The sequence below is a fragment of the Mauremys mutica genome, chromosome 8 (genome assembly GCF_020497125.1).
Source record: "Mauremys mutica isolate MM-2020 ecotype Southern chromosome 8, ASM2049712v1, whole genome shotgun sequence".
Classification (NCBI taxonomy): Eukaryota; Metazoa; Chordata; order Testudines; family Geoemydidae; genus Mauremys; species Mauremys mutica.
In genome coordinates, this window is record NC_059079.1 from 57,213,614 (window position 1) to 57,233,444 (window position 19,831).

Consider the following 19,831-nt stretch of genomic DNA (forward strand, 5'->3'; position numbering starts at 1 on the left):
ACTTTTAACTGGGCTAGGTTTGAGTTACAAAAATGAAAGCGGTATATTTTCAAAGGCTTAAATGGCTTTCCTTGGGAGTAAGGCACCAAAAATGACTTTGAAAATCTACCCCCAAAGATTCATTTACCATCTGCAGTAGCAACCAAATCTTCCATTTTAAAAAGTGATGGGTATATCTTAAGAGCACAGAGCCAAAGCCACCAGCTGGGAAAGAACACCAGTGTTCACATGAATTCAGAAACATGAGCCAGAAATCGAAACCAGTCAAGTAAATTCCATTCAGTAGTCAGACTCATCCCAGAGTGTGGGGCTCAGCCATAATCCCAGCTTTTGGCAGACAATTATTTGCATGCAGACATGAACCTGTTCACCTTTTCTCTTAATTATCCCACTCTGATTTTAGGCTTCCCAAGATATCATCATGAAGGGCACTTGCCGAGCAAAATGGTTTTGGAACAGTGGCAAGCTCTCCCTATGGCTGATGCATATCTAGTGTTCATGCCTAATAAACAACACATGCAAGGTCAATGGTGCTCAGCAGTGACAGTGATTGCCCCACAGCCAGCATAATTTGCATTTGCCACACCAGATCAGACCACTGGTCCATCAAAATCTGGTATCCTGCCTTTGGCCTTGGCTACACTGGCGCTTTACAGCGCTGCAAGTTTCTTGCTCAGGGGTGTGAAAAAAACACCCCCGAGCGCTGCAAGATACAGCGCTGTAAAGCGCCAGTGTAAACAGTGCCACAGCGCTAGGAGCACGGCTCCCAGCACTGTAAGCTAATCCCCACGGGGAGGTGGAGTACGTGCAGCGCTGGGAGAGCTCTCTCCCAGCGCTGGTGCTGCGGCCACATTCACACTTCAAAGCGCTCCCGCGGAAGCGCTTTGAAGTTTCGAGTGTAGCCAAGCCCTTTAACAGCCTACACATGAGGTTTCAGAGGCTGGCATAACATACCTCTCCCTCATTTCCCTAAAGCATATGGGCAATCCTTCAGTGCTGTATACAGGACTCCAAAAGAGGCAATTTAGTTCTAGACCTGTATTTGTAACAATTAAATTTACCTTTTGAAGCACGAAATTTCCAGATCCACAACTCACCAAACACACATTGGTTTACAACTATGGTATCAGTAAAAGAATTTCCTTGTTAAAAGGGATACTCAAAGATTTTTTGCGCCCAAACAATCTCATACAGCAACTCTAGAAGACCACCCACATGCACACAGAGTATAAACTATAAACATTGTTTGGGTCCACAACAATCTAAATATCACCAAGGACCACTGTGACATTGATAGACAGGTCAAATTGTATGTGACCCATAACAACTTATCAAGAGGTACTGAAATGTAATCAAGATAATCTACTTGTATGTGAGTTTCAAAGGGATGTCCTAAACCAGCAATCATTAAACATTTATTTGTAGTAATAGAAATCAAGAGTAGATGCTAAGTGTATTTGTCTGTGTTTACCTGTATCTTGTTACAAGTTTAACAATGTGATCTAATTAGCGGGTAGATGCTAAAATCCTGTTCCTGTCTTATAATGCATCATTTCTACTTATTGACTCAAAAAATCAGAGATGTAAGATACTACAGGAACTAATAATATTTACTGTCTTCATCTTAATTTTCTATGCTACGATGAACTGCCTTGATAATTTGAATGGCTAACTGACTTATGTAAATAGATGAAGCTAGTTTACCTGTGTATGCATAGGAAATAGAAGATTAGTGTCAAAACAACAATATACACTGCCTATTCTTTATCCGGGTAAGTTCCTGATGTGACAAGTGCTGTCAAGAGGCTTATCAGCTTGCAACAAGACTATAAAGAAAAAGCCCTGGGCCTGATTCTGCCATCTCAGGTCTGCTCAAACTTTGACAGGGAAGATATAAACCACAAGACTGAGGTCTCCAGGTTTACTCTGGATTTAACCTGGAATTCTCATTGAAGAGAACAAACTGGATTGCTTATTAGACTATAACCTTTTAAATTGATTCCAGAAAGTTTGTTTACAAATTAGCAACCTCACCATCTCTGCTATGAAACTGACAAAGACTTTTCATATATCTGTATGTATATTGATCCCTTAACCAAAGTAACTCTCTTCTTTTTTCTTTTTATTATTAAACCTTTAGTCACTGAAGGATTGGCATCTGCATGATTATTGGGGAAGACCTGAGACTCACATTAACCTGAGGATAAGTATCTGGTCCTTTGGGACTGGTGGACCTAAAGTGGTGAATCTGGCTTTCAGTAACCACTCACTATATTCGACTTGGTCCCCATTTAGACAGCCAAGAGCTGGAATGCTTAAAGGGAACTATTTGACTTTTGATAACCACTGTGGTATTACAGAAGCTATTCTGTTACTGATTTGGTGAATCTAATTATTATCCTTTTGGGGGATTGCCTGCCCTATTGCTTACTCAGGGCAACCTGCAAGGATTCTCAGGGTGGCCCATTCAGGCATCCAGTCACAACCACACAAACTTTTAATAGTTTTTAATCGTCCCTGAAGCATTCTTAGGCTTAAGTGTGTAGTGTCCTTTCAAATTATTAGACTGACTTCCAAAAATGATTTCTTTCCTGTAGTTGCTCTTAGTCAAGGTAAAGCAGACCCAAATCCTGACTTGCCCTCATTTTGAAGAACAATTAAAGTGCAACAAATGCCAACAGGATAGCTGAACTGTGGCCCCGACTGTGTTCCTCAGGCACCTAAAATTCCCATTGATTTCAATGGGAGTTTTAGGTGTACAAAGAATGCAAGATCAGGCCCCACATTTATTTAATCAATTCCATTCCCCAACTTCCAGTTCTGAACATGAAAGATGAAAAGTAATTTTAGAGGTACTAAAACATTAGTGGAATTCCATTAATCAAATTACACAAGAGAACATCAGTCAACACTTACCTGCTACCCCACCTCACTGCCTCACAGACATAGAAAGGAGACACCACCACTCGTCAGAGAATTAGCGTTACTTTAAATCCAAACCTGAGTTTACTGATCTATGATCACACAAAAGGGCCCCACTAACTATGGTTTGTCCTCACACAACACTGAATAAAAATTACAGAATAAAAATTTATTCTGTGAAGCATTTTCATTCATATCTGTACAAATGGTTCTTGTGTGTCTGTGCACTGAGCAACCTGCTAGGATTATCCCAACTAAGCAACAGAAGACTCCAAGTTTTATGGTAATGATACTCATCTTTCTTTAAAGCCCCCAAGCAATGGATTGGTAGTTGGACAATCTAGCTGGCATGGATCCACTTCATTTCAGCAGGGGAGAGAAGCCCGGACTGCTAGACTACAGATAAGATGGCTGTCTTAGACAGCTGCCTTAGGGATGTGTGAAGTAGCATAGGGAGTGATCTTTCAAGATGTCTTGAGCTTTGGCTACAGCCCTCAGAGCAAGTTTGCAGTTATGGGACAGGATGGATTCAAAGTCAACCATCTCATCCCCACTGAGCCTCTTTCCTGCTTCAAATCCACCCTCCCCCACAAACAAGTTGGAAGCACTTATAAAATATGTTCTGAATTACTCCTAGAATTGCTTTAACAGCATACTCCTAAAATCAAATTTAGCTACTTAGGACTTACAGTGCTACAGTCTAGAATGCAGAAAATTCAGCCCCTAATAAAAATCTGTATGCCTGGGGTTATATAATGCATGAAAAATCAATTGCATGCCATAATACACCAATACAAATGCAATTTTCCTTTTCTCGATCCACTGATTGCATCTCTTGTTAAAGTCACATAGCTAGTCAATTTCTCATCAGAAATCACAGATTGACATTCAATCTCCTTGGTGATAAACTATGCTTCACCCTCTTCACAAAAGAGAAAATGAGAAACTAAACACGTGATCTCACTGGGCCCCAATACTACTGATACCACTTCCTGCCCCCGCAATTCTTGAATGGATGGCTGCTGCTCACAGGATTCTCTAAATAAGTCTAATGGCCCGTCACAGTGCACTATTTAAGAACCACTTTGCCAGCCATGTTATTGTACACCATAATACAGAAGCTGCTTTGCACTCAAAGTGAATTCATACATTCTGACATAGCTGCCTACCCTATGGCTTTTGGCTACAGATATAGATTTTGGAACATTTTCCTGACTGACAAGTCACTAGCTTTTACATTATTTCTTTGAAACTGTATGTAATGATTACAGCATCCGTTATATTACAATGGAATTTCTTTAAGATTCAAGATCTTTACAGCTGCATTTGTAAATCTGATAACAAAATACCATTACTCCAGTGTCTGTGATTTTACAGCATATTAGATATTAACTCAGATAATAAAAGTGGCTACCATGTCTAACAGTAATAGTGGAACAATGTAAATTAAGGTAATTTAAATTGTTAAATCACTGGATTTTTTAAATAAAGAATCATTGATCGAAGTCATACTGAGTCTTTGTAAAACTAATATAATCTGTGCTACTGCAATTTTAGATTAAACTAAGATTATAAATGCTTTTTAAAAATGCTATTACCGGTAGGATCTCTTATTTGACTTTTACAAAACTGTTATAGGCAAAAAAGCAAAATATTTTAAGTGAAAGCCCTGATTCTGCAAAACATTTAAACAGATGTGTAACTTTACCTATATGAAGAGTCCAATGAATTTCAATGACACTACTAAGGTGCTTAAAGTTAGGCATGTGCAAAATTAAGCAAAGTACAAAACAGCCACTTTAGCAATTTAAGATTGTAATATGGGAAGAAGTTAAAGAACTAACAACAACATGTAAATAAAATTCCTAATTTAAAAATAATTCTTATTCACCTCAAGTAAAAAAAGTCAAATTTTGACTCTATTCAGTCTCTGCATTCTAAATAAAAAAGGCAGTCTGGGGGGAGGGATAGCTCAGTGGTTTGAGCATTAGCCTCCTAAATCTAGGGTTATGAGTTCAATCCTTGACAGGGCCATTTAGGGATCGGGGCAAAAATCTGTCTGGGGATTGGTCCTGCTTTAAGCAGGGGGTTGGACTAGATGACCTTCTGAGGTCTCTACTAACCCCAATATTCTATGATTAGTTTTCAACATGAATTAAGATGTATTTATTAACTCCTATGTCAACTAAACTATAAACATTCCTTTCTAAATTCACTATTACCTGGTCCTCCTTTTTATCCCTCATCCTTAAGCATATATAAGACAGGGAATAGGATCAGAATTGATTTGACTTTCTCTGCACATTGGCCTTGTTTGCTTTAAAAATATTTAATCTTAAAAAAAGGCATCCTCATGCTCTCATACAATCTTTTTGTTATAACCAACACATGGTGTGACCTTTAAGCAGATTAATGTAACAAAACTGAAAAGGGCTGCCTCAGAGGTATAATCATAGGGGAAATCCTTTGTTCCTCCACTGTATTATGCAGACACATCAGGATTCCATGAGGTGTTAGTGAAGTGAGTTGGCCATTTTTCCAAGGCATCTTACAAGCAATTCTTATCTGACAGAATACATGTCAATGATTCTGCTCCTTCCCTGTCACCGCATGCATTTTGAAACCAAAAGAAACCAATCAAGTTTAATTCATATTGCATTATTCACTGAGGACAGTTGATCTCCTCTTAAGTCTTAATTGCATAATAATAGTTCAAGCATCACATTTTATATAAAGAATTACTGGAAACCCAGAGGCTACCTCATGGTAAAGGTGACTATAGGCAATTTTTATTGCATATGGTACAAAAACCAGCCTGGTTTTGTGAATGTTCATGTATTGTTTCTTTATAGCTGCAACTAAAAGTGTTTTTTTTTTCCCCACAATTGGTACTGTTAGACAGCCATTCCTTCATCAAAACACTACCACCAACTATCTACTTTTGTGAAATGAGCTACACTGGAAAATGAATATTCTGAATGCTGGTCACTAATATGAAATTTTACATATACCTGTTAAATTATAAATGTTCACTAATTCCCTTAACCAGAGAAAAGGAAGCACTTTGCTGTTTTTGTTTTGTTTTCTGTTTTTAAAATACAAGGCGGTAAAAGGAAAAAACAGAGCACAGTTTACTGTATCTGATGTATGATCCAGCACCATTAATGAATAATCCATACCGCTTCTGCAACTGGACTGATAAGCAGCTCACCAGACCTACTGCTCCCAGAGGACAGTTTCTCGGTTGCCATTTCAAATGGAACAGGCCAGCCTACTATGTCCAACTTTCACTCCCACCTATTGTACTAAATACAGCTCTTATTTATTAACACCAGAGAGCTGAAAAAATAAACGGATGTAAATGAATCATACCAAAGCAATAACCTGCCCCCTCCCCAATCTCAGACAGAGCTTTGTGCTTGTACCACTTTGCATACTTAAGTCTCAATAGTCAGCAACATCCAAGCCTTACTAAAGTGCATGCCTACAAAATTGTTTTGTCAACCACCTGGATGATTTCTGTCACTAAATTACAAGGTCTAAATTCTAGTTTTTCCTTTTTACTGCTGACAAATCCTTATTCCCGCACCCCCACACGTAACACACACACACACTCCCTTGGTCTTTTGAACTTTCAGACCTTTCCAATTCCTCAGTGCCTTCTAAGAAACCACATCCTGTTCACCAGCAACTGTTACAAAGACTACACCCAGGACCCATCCTTCACGAGAAACCCTGGGTTTAGGTACTGAAATCACTACTTCTGCAGCCTCTTAACCATTTGTCTGGGACATGGTAAGGGAATCAGATTTGCTCCATGTCCTATCACATTCAGCACTGAATATTTTTTATCACCACAATGGAATAGACTAAGGAATACTATAAGGTCTTCATTTATTTTAATTGCAGGAATAAATCCAAGTCAGTTTACAAAGGGGTTTGACGACGTTAACCCAAAATTAATCAACAGTATATTTCAAATGAAGATTAAAATCTTCTCATATGAGAATGAATGTGCGTAATCGAACCGACATGCCCTCAAGCACTGGTATTCTCACGTGGTTTGAGCCCCACTCCTCTCACTTTTCATATATAAAGCAAATATGTAGATATTAAAAAGATACTATAGAGAAACCCTGTCATATTTGCTTCTTTCTACCTCCAGCCCCATTTTGCTGTAATAAGTTAAAACTAATGGATGATAAGTAATAAATATATATATATATATATTATAAAGCTTTGAAGTATTACTACTCACCATCCCCATAGCAAAAATAGAATATTTTCTAAACCCTGTACACGATTTAACCTTGTTTAACCTTGTAGCGATCCTTGTTCACAGAAAGGCAAAAGGAATGAAATTATGTCCTATTGAGATATAGGTTTATGGACTAAGTGAGAAGAACAGCTCATTTCAACAGATGTAAAATAATTTTAGAAGCAGGTTAAGTTTCAAAATCCCTTAGAATAACAAAGATCCTGGGGAAAAATATTTAGAGTGGACTCTGTCCATTCAAGCAGATAATCAGAATGAATAATTTACAGGCATGCTTTCATCTTCACTACTGCTGAGAAGAGTTGCATTCTAAGGAGCTCAGGGAGATGCCGACACATCTGCTAACCAAGTGGAATAATCAGTAGGAGTCCAAGCCACAACAGTCCAGCAACCTGTCTTGCTGAGGGGACAAAGCTGACAGGAGACAACAGGAAAAAGGCAGAGCACTACTTGCCCTACATGAGGCCAGTATTTCATGCCTTTGTCATAGTGTGCTTTTTGCCTCTGGAAAAAAGCAAGGCATGATATCGGACTTTCACCACAAACCACCAGGGGCTGCTCCCTGAGTGCGTCCTCTCACAGCAAAGCCATGGTGCCAATTTCTACTGACTTGTTATACTCATGTACAGGTTTTCCACCAGAAACTATGCAATCTCACAATGCTGAGAGCTGTGAAAAGCAGAGGAAGGAACAATTTTACAACAGCATCAATTCATCCAGTCTGAACCATTCACTGTAAATATATTACATGCTAATTTCTACTAATAAGGCAAATATGTATGCCAAAGAATCCCCTGGTAGTTCAAGCAATTTCCTTTGCATAACATTTAGGATTGGGAGCCAATTACATATCATTTGTCTGCTTTTACTGGCTTATGTCTTGATGTGAAAGTGTGGTCTGAGAATGGTCAAACATGGATACTACTCAGAAGTTGCTTGGATAAGAGGAAGGTATATAAACAGCATTGCTTTGATAAAGGGGAAGTCCCGCAAAGAAAGCTATTAAGAACATGCAGGGAACTGATGCAAGCCTAAAGGAAACTATAGGAACAAAAAGTAACGAGACACAGGAAGAACTGGGATGTTTGAACAAGTTTATTTCAACTATGTATATGTGAACAACTCTTCTGGAAGAGTGTGCAGGCCACCTGGTGTCGTTCATGCAGAATTCAGGATACAGAAATACATAATGCTGGTCCTCTGCTGCTTCTACAAAAAGCATGGGTGTTTAAGCACAGAATGACCTCGCCTCTTCCATCCTCATTGCCTCCATCCAAAATAAGCAGAACGCAATATTAAATACAGGTAGAATCAAGGAATTTATAAAGACATCAGCAAGGATGGGAGAATATTGTGGCAATAACTTAAAATTTACAGGAAGTTGCATGAATTTTCCCCAGAGTTGCGTGGTAGTGGTATGGGGAGGTTTGTTTTTGCATATTTTTGCAATACATTATTCTGGTCACCCACATGCCTGCTTTGTTACTTAAAAGCAAATTGTCATAGTGTTCATAGCTTTAAAATGGAAATGCAGATTTACACACGCAAAAGTCAGCTGAGCACAAAGCCAGTTAGCGTCACTATACACTTGAGTAAGGTAGCAGAGTAGAAAATCTCTACTTTGACCTGGGCTCTGCCCATCACTCCTCAGATCTCAGGCTTTTCCCCATCACCATTTTCTAACTTTTTTGAAACTAGTAAGATTACAAGTCGTTTAAATTCTTTAAGTGCCATTTAGAAGTTAACATTATTTGTCCACGTCTGAATTGTGCAAAGAGACAGTCCCAGGTACAAGACTATTGAAAACAGTTTATATTAGATTTTTTTTAATTTTTTGATTTGTGCTTAGCCTGCACAGATCTCTGAGACTTATCATTGCCCCTATTATTTACTGGGAGTGTTTTGGAGGTTCATAGAATATCATGATTGGAAGGGACCTCAGGAGGTCATCAAGTCCAACCCCCTGCTCTAAGCAGGACCAATCCCCAGACAGATTTTTGCCCCAAATCTCTAAATGGCCCCCTCAAGGACTGAACTCACAATCTTGGGTTTAGCAGGCCAATGCTCAAACCACTGAGCTATCCCTCCCAAAGCACTTATCACACCCCACAACGCTTTGCCAAATGATACATATAGCAGCCTGTAGCAGTTTAAGAAAGAGTCTGTGCTAATACTTCACTGCACTTATAACAGAGCAGGAGAAATTCCTAGGCTCTAAGGAAGCAAACAGACTCAATCTTCTCCTAGCTCAAGTGATATGACAAAGCCTTGACCAGTAAACTAGCACTCCATATTAAGTCAAATCAAAGCTAATTAGATGTGTCCTCGCAGAGGTCTGCACCAGTTTAACAAAATAAATTAGAAAAATGATTTTGATTAAATCAGTACATTCTGCATTTAGACAAGGCCTTCAGTAGACTGTTCATCCTGGACAATGGTTTGAATAATAGTGAAAAAGAAAATATGCGCAATTCTGGCAAGTGTAGTATAACTCATATATAGGCACTGTCAGAAAACCAACATCAAACAGCCACTACTGGGAGAAGAAGTTGGTCATAGACTACTGCTGATCTGGCTCTTAAAAATCCAGGGTGGTTGCAGTACCATCCATGATAGGAACTGGAAAGGTGTTCTCGACATATTGTGCATGTAAACCACAGTCCATCCCCCTGGTCCAGCAATAGCATCTATGGCCAGGCTGTGTAGAGCTCTTGTAACCAGAGTATAGGCAGATAACAATGCTTTTGAAGGGTCTATGTGAATCCCCCCTTCCCCCCATCCCGCTGTCCCATTCCCTTCGTTTAGCCCTGTGACCTCACTCCTGTTCCTGTTATATCTTTAGTTGTCCCCCTAAATTACTTGGAATCCTGGACGTGTGGATCCTCCCCCTAGGCTGGAGGGAGGTCCTTTAGCAGTGGCCGGGCTTCCGCCCGCCCACTTCCTGGATCCCAATGGGATGTGCATCCCTTTGAAGAGCTATTTTGCCCAGCTCCAGAATTTGACCTAACATTTTCAATGTTTGTTAAAATACCTCACCTCCAACCAAATATGTCAGACTGACATATTAGATCAGGCATTCTCAAACTGGGGGCCGTGAGGTTATTACATGGGGAGTCACAAGCTGTCAGCCTCCACCCCAAACCCCGCTTTGCATCCAGCATTTATAATGATGTTAAATATATAAAAAAGTGTTTTTAATTTATAAGGGGGCGGGGGGCCACACTCAGAGGCTTGCTATTTGACAGAAGTCACCAGTACAAAAGTTTGAGAACCACTGTACTAGATAATGTTAGTAATTAAGTCAGCGCTTAACCTTGAGTACTGCCATGGCAGGAGGGCATAAGGGAAGAGGATAAGAGAACAGAGAGAGATATCTGATCTTAAATCTCCTGTCGCTACTAAAAACATACTCCAAGGGCTGCATTTCCTTGACTGTCGCCTGCCTTCCTTCCCTATTGTCTCAGCAGCTCCTAATCCAGCTGGCCAAAGAAGCAGCAGACATGTATATGAATGCAGGGTCAAGCAATAACCCCCCAGCCTGTTTCTCTTCTCCCAGAGTACTCAGCTCAGCCACAAGAGCACATGCAGTCCATGAGACCACAGGTTTCAGAGTAGCAGCCGTGTTAGTCTGTATCCGCAAAAAGAACAGGAGTACTTGTGGCACCTTAGAGACTAACAAATTTATTTCAGCATGAGCTGTAGCTCACGAAAGCTCATGCTGAAATAAATTTGTTAGTCTCTAAGGTGCCACAAGTACTCCTGTTCTTTTTTCATGAGAGCACAGACACCCAACTCCACATCTCAAGCAGCAAATTGGTGAGAGGGAAGTCAGCAGAAGCATGGAAGCAAAATAAAGAATAGCAAAAGAGATTTTAAGTGAGAGCAACAAGGAGGGGGGAGAAGATAATGGAAAAGGAATAGATAGAAAAGGGAGAGAGAACTGAGCAAAAGAATGGTCATATGGTGACAACCATACTGATACTTGGGCAGAGGGACAGAAGGGAATATCTTCTCATCAATCCACCACAAGGACTACTTTAACAACAACAACAACGAGTGGAACCACTAACTTAAATGGTCACATGCAGGCATTTGCTGTTCCTATTATCTAACTGGAGATAGTTTAGGCAAAGTGAGTTAAAATAGATTGCTTAGAAAATTATTTTATGCCATACAAGATTAGGTTCAGTTTTATTTTTTTTAAAACTCCTCTGCTTGGTTTTTTACATTAATAATACCAGGATGTCACTTACCCCTTTTTATTGAAGAAGGACTTTGACAAGCTCTTTAGAGGACATCACAGGAGACTAAAACACAAGTTAAAGCTCTCCCATATCATAACTAGAGGGACAATACAAATATTATACCATCTGACAATCTACTCTCATACACACACACAGTTCCTTTTCCATTGGTGCTTTAAATAAATATGTACAATATGCACAAAGACAGCACATCTAGATACTATGCTAAAAGTGTCAAGAGAAAAAAGTTACAGCTCCCAAAATTTAATTATCACATTAGAGCTAGCTTCCTGTGACATCTTCTCCACACCCCTTACCTTGTTATTTTTTAAATCATATTTTAAACTATTAAGGAACAACAAAAACAAGGAAGTGAGAGTCTATGCTCTCATTCGGTATCACAACCAATGTGTAAAGTCACCTACCGTTTGAAGAACATCATAATACCAAGACAGAATGGAGTGAGTTAAGGATGGAGTTTCAGCTTTTACTTGGAAAACCCTGGCTTGTCTCAGTTCATGCTTTTTTTTTTTAAATTAAAGTTTGTAATAAATTTAAAAGCTGGTGAAAGGTGCTGGATTAACAGCCATGCAAGCTAAAGTCTTCTTTATGCACAGAAAAGGGACATAGTACAGGCAGCAGCAATGCAAGTTCTCTCACACTGTCTCATCAATATGCTTGAACTATGTCTCAGAAACTAGCTGACATTTCCTGACCAGAAATACAGGCCACTGAACAGCCATCAGACAGAAAGCTTGTATGGACATGGGATAGATGTGAGCCACTGACCTAGAGATGGAAGGCAATAATATGTCATAGGAGGAGCCAGCCAATCCCCATACATTCCACTTACACTGGACTTCCACCAGTGTCAGGAAACCATCTTTAAAAACACAGATTAAAGGTAATGTGCGTAGTCAGTATGGAGTAAGCAACACTGTTCCAAACTAGCATCAAATCAGTTTTCTAGATTAGGGAGCCTATAAAGTGTTTTCGACCATTTTTAAACAGTTTTGCACACTAGAAAAAAAATAGGACACGGAGTGGAAATTTCAATGTCTTTGTAAAATCATTTACACAGTTTCCAAAATAATCCATATATTCCACCTGGTGGCTAGACTGTAGCCACCTGGCTGTGGATGTCCAGTCCTGGGGCCTGGCATTTTACAGAAAAAGTATGTTTGTTTTAACAAAATTAGTAGACCGGGTCAAATAAGTAGTCAGGTGCCAAAGTCAGTCTAAGAATTATACCTGTCTAGGCAGTGCTCCAAAGATACTTCCCTCCAGTCAGGAGACTCCAGAGAGGTTTCTATCGGCTTTGATTATTCCTTTGAGAAGTGTAATAAAGACTTGTCCCCACTACACACAGAGATAATTTAGTAATGTTCTTCTTTTAAATATTATTCTCACCAATCAAAGAACAGGTACATTAACATCTTGGAAGTTTAGTTTAACTTGCAGGAATCAAGTGACTAAAATTCCCCATCACTTACACTAAATCCGTAATTAGAAACTCTCCCTATTCACAGCTATTTAGTGTACTACCTGGTAAAGACGAAGGAAATACAAGGAGCTAAGGGGGCAGGAATGTAGTGCACTGGAGGAGAAAGAAAAAATGAAAAAAATACATTTGACACTTGTATTTTTCATTGTTGCCTTTTCCACAACAGGTGAATAAGTAAATTAGTACTGCGGAATGATAAAAGATACCTGGGAGCTCTGATTATAGAGAAAACAGAAAATTCAAAGACTTTCTGAAAAGATTAACTGATTTTTATCTCATACTTAGTCTTCTGGAAGAGAAGAGAATGGAAAAATTAATTTTAGAATAATGAATAATGCATAGCTGTGATTAAAGTTCCAGTGTACTCTAGGAAAGTGACCAACCAGTTGTTAGCAATGCCCCCCCCTTCCTTCAAGTAGTAATGATAACAGTTTAACTGACAGCATAGATGGGATGGAAATGTTTGACACCATTACAGAAAGCATGACCAAGATTAACCAGATGACCATGTCAGCATGTGTTTCCTGGTTTATATATACCTAAAAAGGTAAATAAAGTCACAAACTGTATTAAAATAGAGATTAACATAGGCGTGCCACTATAGTTAATGATACATTCTCACCTTCGATATCGCATTCAGTTTTAGTCACCTAACTGCAAAAAAGGCAAAAAGTTATGAGGAGGGTGACAAAAGTAGAGGCTGGAGCGAGCAATTTAAAGATTAGGATTATTCTGTAGCTCTCTTAGAAAGGAGATGAAAGTTAAATGTAATGAGTTTTATCAAGAAAGTTAGTTTTATGAGTAAGCACTCGATTAAGAAAGCCTACTGATATAATGTAACAAGTTTATAGCTGACAGAATTTTTTACATAACACTATCAAGAGAACTTAATGCCAGTGAACAGATACAAATGGCTATGTAAGAAAAATATTAAAATAATTCTACATTTATAAAAATAAGAATGGCATCCCAGTTTAACACAGGATAAATGTTAAGAGGTTCTCACTTATGCTTCAGGGCATAAACTGACCAATAGTTAGGATAAGGAAATAATTATCCCAAAGTGCAACACTGCAGAAATTAGATGCATTATGGCTATTTTATACATTCCTGTCCAGCACTTCATATTAGCCACTTTTGGGGATCGGAATTGTCATACCAGAACAGAGTACTATTTTAAACTCATGAAAGAATCACTTCCACCACTGAATGATTGAGTGTCCATATACACAAAAAGAAAATAGCTGTTACAAGCCTCAGACTATAGAAATATCCTTTTTCTGTTCCAATGATTTAGTACAAAAGGCTTTAGAGATCTGGAAAAGCAGAATTTTCTGCAGCCAAGATCTTGCTTCCCCTTTGGTCTATTAAGCCTGTCAGTTTCAGCAGATAGGCAAGGGGAAGCTGTGCTTGGTACTCAGCATCCAGTAATGCAAGTATGATTCAGGGTCACAGTTTGCTTACCTTCTATAGAAGGGGCCTGGTCCTGAGCTGCATACAGCATCTCCTTGAAAGCCTGCAGCAAACAGAAAAAATTCAACCAGTCAGCACAAAAAACTTAAGTCACTCTGATAAGCCTGTTTGAAAATGAGTAGCAATTAAAGTCTTTTTAATTCCTCAAGACTGATATATAAAGCTATGGAATGTGAAGTCACTGCAATTATACTTATTCCTGACAACAAAGGAAACACACAAACTACGTGTTTACTGACAATTTTGTCTAAAACCAGTTGCCTTGCTGTCTAAAAGACTACCCTGACAGTATGTGTAAATATGCTCTTTTGGAAAAATATTTCCTATTAGGTAAGATAGGATTTTACTAGAGAGAAACCTGACAATACCAGAGCTTCGGTGTGACATAACTGGACTCTGTCATGTCAAAGGAAGAAAGAGCTTCAGGGACTGCTTATCGATAGTGAGAAGTACTGAAAAAATATATACTTTTCTTTAAAAAGTGAAGACCGCATGACAAAAGAAATCAGCACATTTCCCTTTTAGTCTTCTTTTGAAGTAGAGACTAAAAGACCAAAACATTAATCCAGATAAGGCTCGTTAACCAGAACTCCGGAACAATAGTGTCTCACGCTCCAGAACTCAAGGGATCAAATAGCTCAGGAAATCCAGTACACTAGTTTTCTAGTACAGGAAGCAGTTTCACAAATCAAACTGGCAGAGGTAACACAGTTAAAGATATACTTTGGGCAATCCATTCAACTGCTACATGCACAACCTGGGTTCAAGAGTGGTATTCAATCACCCCAAAAAACTCATGTGTTCCAAGCCCACAGTCAGTGTGTCAGTTGCAATCCTTTTTATATGATGATTTTCAGCTAGTTACTGAAACAATACCAACAATTCAAGAGTGGGTTGTGTACTCTACACTCCTGGTTACTACACAAGTGCAAATAAGAAAGAAACAGGATGAATTGTGGCCTGTTGCTGAAAGATATAATGGTGAAGCCTAGACTTGTCATGCTGGAGCCAGAAACAGCAAGGAAGAAAGAGCCCCACTGCATATGTTAAGGCAAACAATACCCACTATATAGAGTGCATGATGAATGTGCAAGTGGTAGAGATACAGTTGCTGTGCAAACCATAACTGAATGTTCAGATTTGTGAACATAACATCTAAACCATCACGTTTTAACGAGAGTTGCATTGTCTGGTTCCATTTTAGGATATATGAAGTGTCCAGCCTGTCCTTTTTGGCTGTTATCCTAATCCATCCTGAGAACATGTTCTACAAACCTATTTCCTGCAACCAACAAGATGCTTGAGCCCCAATCCTTGAGCCCCACTCCAATTCTCCAAGATCAAGGCACTGCAGCATAATTAGCAAATAGTACTCAAAGAAAAAAAGCAAACTGAGTAATTAGAAAGAAAATCAGAAAAACTGTGGTAACATGGTGGTCATAATCTTGCAAAGTAAATACAAGGTCTAAAGGACATCTTTATTTCAGGATACCACAAATGGCAAGTTAAATAGACAGTTTTAGCCATCTCCCAAAGGTCTGATTCCTGAATCCACACAGAGGTCTCGACATGGGTCACTTGCATAACTGTGTTTTCCTACTTAAGACATTGTTTACTCATCTTCTCCATGCCAGTCAACCTTCCCCCTCCACTGTTTTCTTTTTTAAACATTCCCAGCCAATACTTGGCATTTGAATCTGCTTCTCCACATGACTTACTAGTTAGTTGCATATGACCTGGGTTCCACAGTCTATCAAGTGGCAAAAGTGTTCGTTTTTCCTCCTATTAATCTTTGCCTAGCTATAACTTTTTCCATGCACTAAAACATTCACACAGCCCATGAGAAATATAAAGTACAAGAAAAAAGGCTAGTTGAAATCTCCTTCTATAAGAAGGACGCTGCTTCCCAAATCAACTCAGAAGCATATAAACAGTCAAGGGAAAGGAAATTCTCCACCATTCTGAAACATGATACACTGGTATCACCATAATGGGGGCCGTGTAAGTATTTAAATAGATAATAAACCTCCCTCCTCTGAAAATAATATCTAAAAAATGGAGGACCAGCTTTTAAGAAGATGCATGCCAAGTCATAATTTTAAACTTCTCAGACTTCAGTCCAAAGCAAACTAATACAGTAAACTCATTAATTCGCAATGAATGGGAGACTCAATGCAGATTATGAGTAATGAAACAAATATAAACAAAATAAACCTTGCAACAGCAATATTAAGTCTTCTCTGATAATCCAGGTTGGGGAGTGGGGGTGTCAGCATTACAGATTAACAAAAGAAGCCCCTACTGTATTTTTTCTCTTAGGCCTTGTGTACACAAGAGACTTGTACCACCAATACAATTCAAACAGTTTAGAAGTTTGTGAAGTTAAACCAGTGCAAGCCCGTTTTGTGTACATTCAAATCTGAGTGCCTTATTACGATTTAGCTTGAGTTGATTCCTTACCAATTTAAGCTCACGGCATAAAAGACACACACCCTCTGAAATCTAGACATCTCTACTTTTCTTCTTCTTAAGCATATCAAATTGAGGTCCCAGGCTGGCCAGATCCGCCAGGATAAGAATTTAAACTAAGTTGGATAGGAAAGGATGGTGAATACCAAAAACTACTAACCTCTAAAGGAGGTATTCTTTTTACAGTCATTTTAAGGTGAAAACTTATTCACTTTATTCAGTTGTAGTGCTACTCCGCATGGCTCTGTCTACAGTAGTGGTTCTCAAACTATTGTACTGGTGACCCCTTACACACAGCAAGCCTCTGAGTGCGACCCCCCCCCCATTATAAATTAAAAACGCTTGTTTATATATTTAGCACCATTATAAATGCTGGAGGCAAAGCTGGGTTTGGAGTGGAGGCTGACTGCTCGCAACCCCCCATGTAATAACCGTGCGACCCCCTGAAGGGTGCCGACCCCCAGTTTGAGAACCCCTGGTCTACAGGGTACTGTTTCACATAAATCAGTGGTTCTCAACCTATTTACCATTATGGACCACATATGCAGCTCTCTGTGTGTTATGTGAGCCACATCTACACAATATATTTACTACCTGTATGGCCCTGAGGATGTCACATGGTTCGCAGCTGTGTGCTGACTGGGCCACAAGTGGCCCGCAGGCTGAGAACCACTGACAGATCAAAAGTAACCCTGGAGGGGAAACAACTCACGTCACTCTAACTTGTTGATTAAACCATAGTGTTGGACTTCAAGTGGATTTGTTAGAAATAGAATAAAGGGAGTCATGTTTAGCATAGTACTAGAAGGATTGTGTCCATGATGCAAAGCTTTACAAGGGAAGATGCGAAGTGAGGAAAAATAAAATGCTCCTCGGGTCTATAAGAGGAACCAAGAATGAAGGGTGCTTATATTCTTATTTGTTCAAGGAAGTATAAATTCCTTTCTTGAGCTAGCTTGGATCCCATCTGGGCTCACCGAGCTTTCACACTGCTAAGTATGAGGTGGATTTTTGGAAGTGAAATGTTAAATTGATTTAGTATTGTAACGGGTCGACTCACCCCTGCGGCGCCTCCTGCTGGTGGCTATGGGAATTAGCTCGTCCAGGCAATGGAGCGCCCTCTGCAGGCTGGTGATCCACCTGTCCTCTGGCCCCCGTGTCCCTCCCTGGACCCGGTGCCCTTTCACATGGGGTGCTGCCCCCGGCAGTAACCCCTTTCTCACTTGGTCTCCCCTCCTTGGGGAACCCCCACCCTCTATCCCCACCTTGCCTCAGTATATGGCTACTGCCAGTCATCGTCTAGCCCCATGCCCTGGGGCAGACTGCAGTATCAGCCAACTCATCACTGGCAAGGTTGGGTTTGGACCTGCTGCCTTGGCCTACCCCTGGGCTGCCCCTTGCAACCCCCAGTACCTCTTGGCCTATAGCTAGGCTGCAGCCTGGGGCTTTCCAGGCCAGAGCTCCCCAGCTCCTTAGCCTGTCCCCAGCCCTGCTTCACTCAGGTATCTGGTCTCTAGTTCACAGCAGCTAGGCCCATCTCCCTCTACATGCAGAGGAAGACTGTCTTGGGCTTCTCTGGCTCTTATAAGGCCCTGTTCAGTTTGGGGCATGGCCCCAGCTGCAGCCACTTCTTCAATCAGCTCAGCCTAGAGCAGCAGCTCTCAAGCCCTGCCAGGCTGCTTTTAAACCCCTCAGGGCAGGAGCAGGGTCCACCCTGCTACAGGTATTAATAATTTAGCCCAAAATTCTTGGACAAGTTCCTCCTGTAAAACTCAAAAGAGCGTGATGCTGGAAAATGCAGAATTTCTTTAAAATCTGTGAGATAAGGTTGTGTTCTAAAGGAATTTTAAAATCTGTAACGTATGTATTTTCTATATCCATAGTTTCAAGATTAACCTCTAGAATATATGCAGTGCTAATGAAAGATTCCAGATCAGGGATCAGCAACTTTCAGAAGTGGTGTGCCAAGTCTTCATTTATTCACTCGAATTTAACGTTTTGCGTGCCAGTAATACATTTTAATGTTTTTAGAAGGTCTCTTTCTAAAAGCCTATAATATATAACTAAACTATTGTTGTATGTAAAGTAAATAAGATTTTTAAAATATTTAAGAAGCTTCATTTAAAATTAAATTAAAATACAGATTCCCCTGGACCGGTGGCCAGGACCCGGACAGTGTAAGTGCCACTGAAAATCAGCTTGCGTGCCACCTTTGTCACACATGCCATAGGTTGCCTACCCCTGTTCTAGATTATCAGCCTTGAAAACTGGAGGGTACTAGCTGTCAGTAGACACCTGAACTGAACTGAAATATGTAAAATCAGGAAGCTGCCTAGCAGCAGATTCAGTCACTGTTCACCTGTCCTATAAAATTAAACAGATGATCTAGAAGCGAAAGGCTCAATGCCCCTTTACCAATCACCTGAGCCACCCCATGCAAAGATTACAACCAACAGGATTTTTTTTACTCAATTGAGGGGTGTTTTATTAAACTTATCCTTGTTACGTCTAACACCTAAAATTATTAGAACGAAGATTTTTTTTCTACTTTGTGTTACTGACAGTAATTTGTATCTGCAGTCAGCTTACCCCATTTGGATCGCACACAAAGAGGAAAGAAAATCCTTTACAAAATAGGAAAAATATGGCTACAAAGCCAAAACTGACAGATATTCAGACTTCAAAAAAAGCAGACTTTAACAAACTCAGAACTGGTAAGTGAGATTCCATTAGAAGAAATCTACGGGGAAAAGGAATTCAGGAAAGCTGGTAATTTTTCTAAGAAACAATATTAACGGTACAACAGCAAATTATCCATTGTGAAGGAAAGATAAGATGATTAGTAAGAGGCCAATATGGTTTCACCAGGAGCTCTTGAATTACCTGAAAATCAATAAGGAATCCTATAAAAAGCAAAGACATGGACAAACTGCACAGGAGGAG

The 19,831-nt window shown here is 39.7% G+C and overlaps 1 protein-coding gene across 2 annotated transcripts in view; it reads right to left on the bottom strand.

Annotated features, from left to right (window-relative positions):
• Positions 1 to 19,831, bottom strand: part of XPR1 (xenotropic and polytropic retrovirus receptor 1) — a 306,687-nt gene that overhangs the window by 217,929 nt on the left and 68,927 nt on the right. For both annotated transcript variants that reach the window (XM_045026958.1, XM_045026957.1), the window contains one exon: positions 14,411 to 14,462. In XM_045026958.1, coding sequence (XP_044882893.1) covers positions 14,411 to 14,450 — 40 coding nt within the window. In that variant the 5' untranslated portion in view covers positions 14,451 to 14,462. The remainder of the gene's footprint in view (positions 1 to 14,410; positions 14,463 to 19,831) is intronic.